The following is a 12,395-nucleotide window of genomic DNA, read 5'->3' as shown; positions in this document are numbered from 1 at the left end:
GTTGGATTTGTGATGATTTAGACTCTGGAGAACAGACTCCACACAAACCCAACCAGCTGTTTCTTCACTTGTTTCACTTGGAATGATAATTCAGCCCAACCAACAGCAGTGGCCCTCACCTGGTTGGCACCTGATTTCTATGGAGAGCTCGATCCAAATAATCAGTTTATGCTGCTCTAGTATACAGTGATTGTTTCCTAAGTGTACTTGCATTTAATTAAACAAAAATACACTTGCCATTTACACTCATACAATCCTGCTGTAAAATCCATTACTATTTGCTGTCTGCCCACTCCTATCTCATGCCTGTTTTTAGACATTAATATTTTCAAATATTAGTCATAACTTTCTAATGCATCCAAGAAGAGAGGGGAAGTCATGCATTTCATAGATTTTAAAGCAATTTGATATTGATATTATGGAATAATGAGTTATACATGCTTGTTCTCTCAATCATTTTTGGACAGTTTTACTACGTTTTTTCCAGTACTAAATTGAAGATGACCTGAAGAGTTGAGGGAATATTTCGTAATCTCTGTTTTAACTAGCATAAAACATTAGACAGAGGGAAGCAAAAATTCTTGGTCTGTAAATTCATTAGTTGCTCTTTAAATATGTGTTGAAATACTTTTTGGCAGCCCAAATTTGGGCTTGTTGAACTTTTGAAACCTGTTGGAGTACAATAGTGTTTCCACGTTCACTACCCTCTAAAGCCATATAGTGAAGAGGCTGCGTAGATGTGTTCTAGGTTGGTCCTTCAACTCTAAATGTATGGACAGATTAACTTAGACCACCCCTCAACCCAACCATTTAAAACAAGCATTGCATTTTCATCACTATTTGTGAACTGCTCATTAGGATAAGCATGAGGGATCACAAAAACTCAGAATTAACATTGGGGTGTCTTTAAAGGGCATGGACGTTGTGAAATTGTACTGTGACTTTAGAAATGATTTAGATGCAACTGTAGCTGCTTGAGCTTTTAATTGCAGCAGAGTGCTATAAAAAAGCACAATGCCTCTGATGCCTTACCCCCCCCCCACCACCACCCCCCCCCCCCCCCCCCCCCCCCCCCCCCCCATATCGGAAACAGCCTATGCTTTAGTTTACACAGCTGTGCAAAGAACCATGTTAGAAAGGAGCTAGGCCTGTTGTGTCCTGTTCTTTCTTTCTTGTTTTATGTGTGCGTTTTTATCTTGTGTGTCATCTACACTTTTACAATGGCTGCAAATTCCCATTTACAGTTTTATGCTTTTCTAGAAAGTGCATCCGATTTCACCGCCCTGGTACACAGGCTGAATAAGCTGGCACGTACATGTACATATAGCATGAGGCACATGGGTCCTGGTGCTCTGCTCCGCTTATACCAAGCGGGATTGAAAGAGTCTGTTCAGGAAATAGAGGTGTTAGGGCCTTTTGCAGCGTAAGGCAAGCAGGCCATTAAGCTATTGTTTAAAATAGCCACGGGTTTCCAGTGATGCAAACACCTACAATAACAGCTCCCACGATCCGAACGTAGCTAGTCTTTATTTTAAAAGAGAAGGAGACGGTACCACCAGGCTCATTCATTTAATTTGTGCCCTGGTTTTCATGTTTTCTCTTGGCTTCAGAGAGTTTATTATTTTCTTTACTGATGTGCACTGCAGTTTTGTAAGAGATGCTGTACAGGCTACACTCTTCATGCCAATTAATCCTGTTCCATTGCGGACTACACACCTTTATCCAGTGGTTGTAAGTCCGTTACCAGTGGAGGAATTTCATTCAGTACAAATGTATAGCTACAGTTTAATGAATATACCTCACCTGAGATGGTGTGGTGTCCTGATTTTGCCCTAACATGCCTTGTAAATTTTTGTTTTAAATAAATAATTTTAAATACAACTGGCATCTCTAGTATCCTTTTTGTATTTGAGTTTTTGTTTTATTCCTCCAATGAAAAAAAATGCCTTTGTTGTTGAATATGAAAAGCTATTGATTGATTGGCTACACCTGCTTAAGTGATTTTATATATATATATATATATATATATATATATATATATTATATATATATATATATATATATATATATATATATATATATATATATAATATACCATATATATATATATATATAGATATATATATATATATATATATATATATATATATATATAATATAGTATTGCATATGTCACATGTGAAAGCCCTATTTCACAACTCCCCTGTATCCTACATGTACAGTACCATTATAGATGGAGACTGTGACTGACCCTTTCATAAAATCAAAATGCATGATACCTGTCTTCAGCAATACAGTACTAGCTTTTTCTTCCAGACCTTGCAAGTACTTAAGTTTTCACAAGTCATGTTTGACAACTGACACTTAACATTTGTCAATAAGTGGCTTATTTTCCTGAAGCTCAGCTTACACGTGAAAACATGTTTCTTCAAAAATGGAGGAAAACCTTTTTGCACTGAGTGGTGCTGCACTTGGAATTGCATTAAAACTTTGTAAAAGAAAGGGAAAGCACAGGAACAGAGTCATGTGGACAAGAGAGCTGTGAGGAGCGGACCATACTCTTTAAACTGAGCTGTGCTTAAATTATCGCAATTTTGTTCATATGGATCCAGATACTTTTTTGAGCAGCTGCTGAGGCTTGTAGGCCCACGAATACCCTGAAATTACACTACAAATTTCAGCGTACATATCCAGAAAACAATTGATTGTAGCAGGATTCCAAACCTTGTGAACTTCTGCAGATGTCACCATCTTGCATAGTCACATGATATGACTCATAGTAGTCTCTCCTGGTTGGCTAAAGGCAAAATCTTTCGTGAACGTGTTTCTCAAAGTAGAACCCCGGTTTCCTTAATTCTGGAAACACAAACATCCAGCATACACAAGGAAAAATGTAGTCTTGAAACATGTTTCCTTGTATGTAGGGCTTGAGAGACATTGGATAGTACATATGTGTGGTATACTGTAAGTAATCTATCATTACTGGAACTAAATTCCATGTATTTACACTTCAGTGCTACTGTAACATTTTTTTTTAAATGACCTTAGGGTGGTACAGTAGATTTATTTAATTTTTAACATAACATAACTTAACATAACAAGAATAACATTCTAACTTGAAAAAAATCCTAGGCATGTTTTTTCAAGTTGGAATGTTACTAAAGTCTGTACTATGGTGCCATATGTGGTAAGGACCGAAGAATAATTATTATTTTTATTTCTTAACGTGATTTATACTTTTTTTTCAGGCAAAGCTTTTGACATCACGTATGTGCGGCTCAAGTTCCACACCAGTCGCCCAGAGAGTTTTGCCATCTACAAGCGCACCAGTGAGGACGGCCCCTGGGTGCCCTACCAGTACTACAGCGGCTCCTGTGAGAAAACATACCAGAAGCTAAACCGAGGCTTCATCCGGACCGGTGAGGACGAGCAGCAGGCGCTCTGCACTGACGAGTTCAGCGACATCTCTCCACTCACCGGGGGGAATGTGGCCTTCTCCACACTCGAGGGACGGCCCAGTGCCTACAACTTTGACAGCAGCCCCATTCTACAGGTTAGGAAGAACGTTTGTAACTAGTAAATTGGAGAGCTGGTGGGATACTCATATTTTTGCTACAGACAACCAGGCCCTGATTTTTTAAATATAAAATAGCATTGCTTTCATATGCATAAGATGCATACACACATTTTCTGAGTTGTAAATATGCTGTACCCCTCATTGTTACTCCCCTGGGGAAACTCTTTTGAAAGCTTGTTTTTTAGTGCTGATGTGATGGGTCCAACACTTCTGGTATTAAAATAACAGAAAAGAAAAGAAACTGTTACATTGGTGTTACTACTTGCTCTCCTCTACGATTTATTTATTGTTTATTTATTTTTATTCTAGAAGCTGGTTTGTAGGAGGCTGTGTGGTCTGGTGGTTTAAAAAAAAAAAAAAGGCTCTTTATTGCAACAGCAACTGAGAATGATGGACACACGCACACTTGCAACGCAAGTCAATCAGCATGTAACTTTACAGACCTGCACTGCAGGAGTACATACACTGTAACTGTGGTAGCAGTGGTGGGAGTCTGCAAGAGTTCAGACAGTGGTTAAAGCAAAGGGCTTGTAATCAGCAGGTCCCTGGTTCAAATCCCAGCTCACTCACTGACTCACTGGGTGACTTAATCTCCTTGTGCTCCATCTTTTGGGTGAGACGTTGTAGTAAGTGAAAGTTCAGCTGATCCCTAGTTCACACACCCTAGTCTCTGTAGGTCACCTTGGATAAAGGTGTCTGCTAAATAAACAAATAATAATATTCAAAGGCTGTCAGTAGATTTCCATTCATATGCAAGCTGTACCTGTATCCACTGTCCGGGTCAGAGGTATGAACGTAGCATGTCGATTGATACCATCTCGCAATGATAAAGCACAGACTGTCGGAGGAGAACTTGGACTCTACCCCAACTTTCACTCTGCTCTTCCTACAGAATACCCTATAAAGCTTTTTTTTTTTTTTTTAAATTTACCACATACTATATGAGGTATAGCTTTAACATGTTTTTTTGTTTTTTTTGTTTTTTTAAATTAAGGACTGTACATGTTTCCATCTTTAAAATTTAAAATTCATTACATTACTTTTTGTGCATTTTCTTGTGTTGCTTACTTCTGCCTGAGGATAAATAGTTGAGATGATATTTCATTAGAGCATCTTTCAGACAATTCTGTAGCTGATTCACTCAATTGGGATTTAATGGGGAAGTGGCCAAAATCTGGTGAAGATCAAAAAACAACACTCTTGGTACATATTTCCCATGCCTTGTTTTCTTTGAAAATAAGATTAAGTATGCAGCCAGTTATTTCTGTATTATACAAACATGCCCTACTGCCTTGCGTCATTGTTGTGTTTTCTTCAGCTCCTTGTTCCTTGAGAAGCTGAGTTCAGACTTGTTTGATGTTTTTCTTTGTCTGCTCCTATCTGAATATTGTTTTGTTTTCTGATCAAGGAATCCTTCAAGTTAGTTGTGGCTTTGGTGATGGGTGAGACAACAGATATATTTAGGGTCTGACTAATCCTCCAGCAGTTTTCACAAAGGAGACACTCTGTGAACTGTGTTTTTAAGTTTTGGAATGGTATGATTCTGAGATTCACAACAGCTGTGCTGTAGTACGTCTAGACCAAGTTTTATCACGACAGCCTCAATGACTTACCTCCTTGGTCCTGAGACCAGGTTTGTTAAAATAGAAGAAATTTGGCTGTGAAACACGTTATTCGCTTTCCTGAAACCGCAAAAACATACAAAATATGGGACCAATTTTGAACTATCAATATTGTGAACGTCCGTAACAGAGGGCTTTCAGGCTGATGCTAATACCGGCAATTTCAAATGAAAAATGTTTGGCATACTGAACATAAGAATCAAGGAGTCTAAAGAAGGTCCTCGGGAAGTTTCTTCACAGAGGGACAAGAAGTTCTATAGCTTTATGCGAAGCTCTTACTGATGAATGTTTTGAGGTGCATTTCTAGGTCAGTTGGGATCACGTACAGTGGCTTGCGAAAGTGTTGACCCCCCCCCCCCCCCCTTGGCATTTTTCCTATTTTGTTGCCTTACAACCTGGAATTAAAATTGATTTTTATTTGGATTTCATGTAATGGACATACACATAATAGTCCATATTGGTGAAGTGAAATGAAAAAAATAAGATCTGGTGCAACCAATTACCTTCAGAAGTCGCATAATTAGTTAAATAAAGTCCACCTGTGTGCAATCTAAGTGTCACATGATCTGTCACATGATCTCAGTATATAAACACCTGTTCTGAAAGGCCCCAGAGTCTGCAACACCACTAAGCAAGGGGCACCACCAAGCAAGCGGCACCATGAAGACCAAGGAGTTTTCCAAACAGGTCAGGGACAAAGTTGTGGAGAAGTACAGATAAGGGTTGGGTTATAAAAAAATATCTGAAACTTTGAACATCCCACGGAGCACCATTAAAGCCATTATTAAAAAATGGAAAGAATATGGCACCACAACAAACCTGGCAAGAGAGGCCCGCCCACCAAAACTCACGGACCAGGCAAGGAGGGCATTAATCAGAGAGGCAACAAAGAGACCAAAGATAACCCTGAAGGAGCTGCAAAGCTCCACAGCGGAGATTGGAGTATCTGTCCATAGGACCACTTTAAGCCGTACACTCCATAGAGCTGGGCTTTACGGAAGAGTGGCCAGAAAAAAGCCATTGCTTAAAGAAAAAAATAAGCAAACATGTTTGGTGTTCACCAAAAGGCATGTGGGAGACTCCCCAAACATATGGAAGAAGGTGCTCTGGTCAGATGAGACTAAAATTGAGCTTTTTGGCCATCAAGGAAAACGCCATGTCTGGCACATACCCAACACCTCTCATCACCCCGAGAACACCATCCCCACAGTGAAGCATGGTGGTGGCAGCATCATGCTGTGGGGATGTTTTTCATCGGCAGGGACTGGGAAACTGGTCAGAATTGAAGGAATGATGGATGGCGCTAAATACAGGGAAATTCTTGAGGGAAACCTGTTTCAGTCTTCCAGAGATTTGAGACTGGGACGGAGGTTCACCTTCCAGCAGGACAATGGCTCTAAGCGTACTGCTAAAGCAACACTCGAGTGGTTTAAGGGGAAACATTTACATTTCTTGGAATGGCCTAGTCAAAGCCCAGACCTCAATCCAATTGAGAATCTGTGGTATTACTTAAAGATTGCTGTACACCAGCGGAACCCATCCAACTTGAAGGAGCTGGAGCAGTTTTGCCTTGAAGAATGGGCATAAATCCCAGTGGCTAGATGTGCCAAGCTTATAGATACATACCCCGAGAGACTTGCAGCTGTAATTGCTGCAAAAGGTGGCTCTACAAAGTATTGACTTGGGGGGGGTGAATACTTATGCACGCTCAAGTTTTCTGTTTTTTTTGTCATTTCTTGTTTGTTTCACAATAAAAAATATTTTGCATCTTCAAAGTGGTAGGCATGTTGTGTAAATCAAATGATACAAACCCCCCAAAAATCAATTTTAATTCCAGGTTGTAAGGCAACAAAATAGGAAAAATGCCAAGGGGGGTTTCAATACTTTTGCAAGCCACTGTATGGTAGATGATGCCTGTTTAAGACTATTGTACCCGCATGTCACATTGAGAAAAAGCTTTAGTACTTTGGTGGAGAATAAAAAAGAAAACTGGAGGTTAAATTCAATGCTCCTCTTGCAAGCAGATGGAATCATATTTAAAATATCAGTGCATAACCATAACTGGGCCTCCATGCAATGTACTTGGTGTTCATAGAGGAATGTCTAAGTTATCTCCTGCATCTGTTTGACCTCCTGGCCCAGAGGTAAATGCTCTGCTCCAAGCCATAGGTAAAAAAAAGATCAGAAGTTCAGACGACAGTGGAATAACATGAAACATAAAGGTTCCCCTTCGTTTCCACCCCAGCTATAGTCTTCATTAGTACTTATAAAAACAAAGGCCATTAAATGAGAAAAAATATGACAATTTGAACTGAAATATTAAACAAAGCAGTTATGTGGGTTTTTACCCTTGACTTCTGCACTCCCAATACTTTGACAAGTGGTTTTCAAAGCAACTAATGAGCATTTTCTGTGCTGAAGGTTTTGCATCTGCAGAGCATAACTTATAGCTAATGATCTAAAGATGAAACAGCACCAAGTATTAAAATAATGTAATATCTGTGTATAGTCAAAAACTGGAACTCCATGCAGTGGGAAAATGAGCCAACGCAGAATGTTGGGGTTGTTTTGATGCCTTGTAAAGTAGTAAGTGTAAGTGCAAAGGAGTCTGAGTGCCCTTACAAAAAAGTACATTTAACTATGCAATGCTTCAGCTCCACTGTAAAATTAGCCTAGCTGCCAGATACCTTCTTGCTCATCTTTCTCCAGTTGCACTTTGCTATTTATACCAAACCCAGATCCCTATCTGGAATGAATACTTTTACGAGGAGTTTGATGGACCGGGTGCTCTGAGCACTGGTGGGGGGTGTTGTGTTATGTTCTTTTTCATGAAACCTGTAATAGTAAATTAATGTAGGTGCATTCGTTTTACATTAAATAGGTATAAGTAACACAAAATAAGACATTTAGAATAACTTGATTAACTCACTAGTTTTAGAAGTTAAAGGACAGTTTTAATTTTTAAGAAATGTTTTAAATTCAATTTTCTTTATAGCGCACAATGAGCTGCGTATTTCTGATTAGCCTGTTTTGTGTCCAGAATCAGAAAGGGGTTGTGGCAGGCCCAAAGTCAGCCATAGCAACCTTCAGAAGAAAATCAAAATGACAAAAAAAAAAATCTGTCATTTTCTGACCCAGAGCGTCGCCCAGTTTCACTTTGGCACTTAAATAGGATGCAAGTTTGAACGAGATAAGTGGAAAGCACAAATATAAGTACATAATCTCAACATCTGTTATTGTGACACAGCCAGTGCCTTGAGAGAAGCGTGAACGTTTGCAACTAGAGAAAACATCTGGAGCCGGCCTTGTCTAATCAACCCCTACAAAACTGCCCCGTCACGCACACCTGCCTGATGACATGACTGTGAGTGCAGCTCAATGAGTGTTTTCCCATGCATCCTCACCAACTGGGGGATTGGACACAGTCGTTCAGTCCACAGCTGGTAGGCTAGAAACCACATCAGTGAGAACAACCAATAATCATCAATTAAAACCCCATGAGAATTGGTGAAGGCTTGAAGAGAAGGTTTAAAAAGACTACTGGTTACATGAGCAAGCATGTGCTTCGGAGGAGGGGAAGATGATTTATTTTTCCACTGGAATATCATCAGATGTCTTTTGAGGGCTCAAGTTGCATGATGGGAAGGAATGTCAGAATTGTGATACAGATGAAAGATATGTAAGCCCTGGAGCGTTGTTTCATTGGTTGATGAAAAACCAGGTTTGCTTTTCATATATGCGAAGGGAACCATGTTCAAGCTCCTTTCTATCTTTGTGCTGTAAAAGGATGCCTTTGGTCTGAGCAACAAGTATTTTCTGTAGGTGCTCTGGGGTAATGAGACCACAGCTGGTTTTAATTCCACTTCTCTGCAGGGCAAAGTGTATAGTCTGTTTATAAAGACGATGACTTGAAAGATTTTTTCAGAAAAGCGGCAGTGCTGTTTGCTCTGGTATTAAATTAAAACAAAGTGAACCACTGGGAAAAGGCTTTATAAAACCAGCATGGGATTGGGATAACTGGCTGAGTATTTCTCCCAAATAAAATTAAGAAAAAAATTAAAATTAAATAAAAAGCATTGCACTTAACTGCCTTAAAGCCCATATTGCTAATGTCTATTTAATTCTTAATTGCTAATGCAGTGGAACACGATTCACAAATTAGAAGGTTGGATCATTTTGCAGTAAGTCCTGAAATGATTTCTTGCTTGCCAGGGATCCTTTACTAGAATGGAAATGTTCTGCAGAGATAAATTCTAAGAAACATTCAGTATCAGAGGGATCATAAGAGCCCTTTGTTGGTTGAGTAGATGAGCGCTCAGATCAGTGATTTCCCATTTCCCTGATCTGCAATTCATCCAAACGTTCTGTTCCAATGCAGCGATTGAGCAATAGATTTTAATCGTGTTCAGATGTCTCTTGTATTGATAAACCTGCCATGGTTGCAAGCAGATGACAATACTTAAGGGGCTTAATGAAAAGAACATGAACAAATGTTTTGAGCCTTGACTTTCATTTACTGGTACTGTTGTTGAGGAAAGGTGGATTGTTAATATCCTCTATTTCCTTTTACACTTGAAAGTAACTGTGACTCTGCTAGTACTACTTAGGAAATAAACACTGTGAATCAGGATATGGTAGAATGTGTCATTTGCATATGCTTTCAGTTTCACATGTATGCCTGATTTGTAGAGCTATGAGCCTGTATGCTATACTTTGGAAATGTTTCTCCAAACGTCGGTAAAGTCTGTCTCGTCTCAGCTTGGTTAGTTGCAGTTGCTTTTCCATGATCTACCTTACCTTGATGAGAGCACACATGACGATGGCTCATTCTTCATGCCCATGCTATCCTTGGTGTTGCTAAGTAACTGATTGGTGATGGATAGAATCAAACCTGCTAGACGTGCCACATGCCATAGTCTGCCTGAGCTGCTTATATAAAGTGTAATAGGTATGACTAAAAAAGCTAGTTCAACTTTCAAGCCAATCTAGTGCCTTTTATAAATGTGGATGGCAACATATTGTTAACTATACACCTGGTATGAATAACTTGAGCAATTTCAAAGTGTAATTTCTTTCTGGGCAGCAAGATTGTGTTACTTTAAACGCCATGGAGCACTGAAGTGTAAATCCACACAAAATAAATAAAAAGGGGGTAGAAAGTCCCTTTGTTGCTATATAATAAATCATTCATTTTTTCTTTCCTTGGGTCTTATTCATTTTCTCTTTCCTTGGAGTGGTTGTAAATGTGTTCAGTAGCCTTTTTTTTGTTTATCTGTAGCTTAAAGAAATCCAGGAGTTAAGATTAAATAATTCTAATATACAAAATTATAATTGGCAAGCATTGGTGTTTTTTAAAAAGTGATCATTTGTGTCAAACAAAATTTTGGTGCTGACACTTTATTGAACTCTGTTTTTGTGTTTTTTTTTCTCCTGTAGGATTGGGTAACAGCCACTGATATCCGGGTCACGTTAAACAGGCTAAACACCTTCGGAGATGAGGTTTTCAACGACCCCAAAGTCCTAAAATCATATTACTATGCAATCTCTGACTTTGCAGTGGGCGGAAGGTGGGTCTCCTCTCCTTTTTTTTTTCTTTCTTTCCTCTCAATGATTAGACATATAAACATAGATACCTTTTCAATTCAAAATGAGTTGCCTTTGGCATCATTGAGTTAGCAGTCCATTGCAATGTCTTGACTGGCAGCAAATCAACCTGAAATGTAGCTATATCTATCAAGTTCCTGATTGCATTCGGCAAAAAGAGCTGTTATTTCTGAGTCTCCCTGTAATAGCTGCACCTGATCTGTGGATGTTACCTTTCCAAGTACCAATTCTTTGCTTTAAAACTGAAATAATCAGGAATTAAGAACCGCAGTGCTGTTGGAGTTAATGCAAGATGGACACCATATGATTATAGCTGATCTTCCAGGACTTGTTTATTTCATGCATGGACCTGCTCTTTAAGCACTCTGAGCTGACTCATGGCTGAAACAAAGTAGGCGTTGCTTGAGGCCATATGATAATTGGGGCTAATTATTAGAATGTCAGGAAGCTGAAGGCTTACGCCCCAGGACTGTAAAGCAGGGCTGTTCTGTAATTTGCGCTGATTGCTGATAAATGCCCCACCCCCCCCCCCCCCCCCCCCCCCCCCCCCCCCCCCCCCCCCCCCCCCCCCAATAAAAATATATTAAGTTTACAAATTGAAGTGTCCTGTAAAAGACACTGTATTCAATAACATGATGCCAACACCAGCAAAATGACAAAATCAAAAGTGTAACCTGTCCAGAAATGTTTAATTTTATATGTAAACTTTCTCCTAACTACATAAATCTCCCTTGTTTTAATATTCCCAGGCATTAATCACATTCACTACATGTTTTCAGTTAATAAAAAATGTGTAGTGTTGTGTGTGTTTTTTTTTTTTTTTTTTTTTTTTTTTTTTTTTTTTTAAATTCTGTATTGTGAAGGAAATTCCATAACTCTGGGGAAAACAAACTGTAAAGAACAGACCAATTTAGATTAAATCTTTGGTCATAAAACCTTCAAATTATCCATCAACATTTTCAGTACATGATGTCTGTGTTTCTTTTTGTTTTTTTAAACTGTGTTAAATCAATTAGCAGAGACACAGTCTGTGATATATTTCTCCCCTTTGCCCTATGCATTTCATTTCTATGGCAGAGACTCAAGGCGTGGGTATAGCAGAGCATTGTTTGATAGGTGGAACTGCTAACAGATTGTACCAGCATATCAGGAAGAAGCAGCAGTGGGATCACCCTAATCTTTTGAAAACTCCACCAGATTATAGCTTGCAGCTACATTCCTTAAATTCCTATCTGGTTGCGCTGGATAATGTATAGAGAAGGGTAGAGTTTGCAGATTCGTGGACAGATGGATGTGTCGAAAAACGAATGACTTCAGATTCAGTTGGAATGGATCTATTTGAATTTCGTTGTTATTCTAAACATTTAAAATGGCCACAAATTCTTAATACATTTCAGTGGTATATCCTAAATTAACACTAGGTACTAGGAATTACGATAATTTAATGAACTGGCCACAAGACAAACATGGAATCTTTTTGATTGGGGAAATTCTCAAAAGCCATGATGAAATGATCACCCTATAATTTTAATCTTATATGGCAATAAATCTTGTAGTCCTCATGGTTTCCATTTGGTATACATACAAAAAGT

General features: G+C 38.9%; 1 protein-coding gene across 1 annotated transcript in view; it reads left to right on the top strand.

Annotated features, from left to right (window-relative positions):
* Positions 1–12,395, top strand: part of LOC121326663 (laminin subunit gamma-1-like) — a 60,221-nt gene that overhangs the window by 34,621 nt on the left and 13,205 nt on the right. Inside the window, exons 2-3 of the mRNA XM_041270011.1 lie at positions 3,249–3,553; positions 10,636–10,766. Of these exons, the coding sequence (XP_041125945.1) occupies positions 3,249–3,553; positions 10,636–10,766 (436 nt within the window). The remainder of the gene's footprint in view (positions 1–3,248; positions 3,554–10,635; positions 10,767–12,395) is intronic.

This window comes from Polyodon spathula, chromosome 14, assembly GCF_017654505.1.
Source record: "Polyodon spathula isolate WHYD16114869_AA chromosome 14, ASM1765450v1, whole genome shotgun sequence".
Lineage (NCBI taxonomy): Eukaryota > Metazoa > Chordata > Actinopteri > Acipenseriformes > Polyodontidae > Polyodon > Polyodon spathula.
This window is presented reverse-complemented; position numbering and strand designations above follow the sequence as displayed.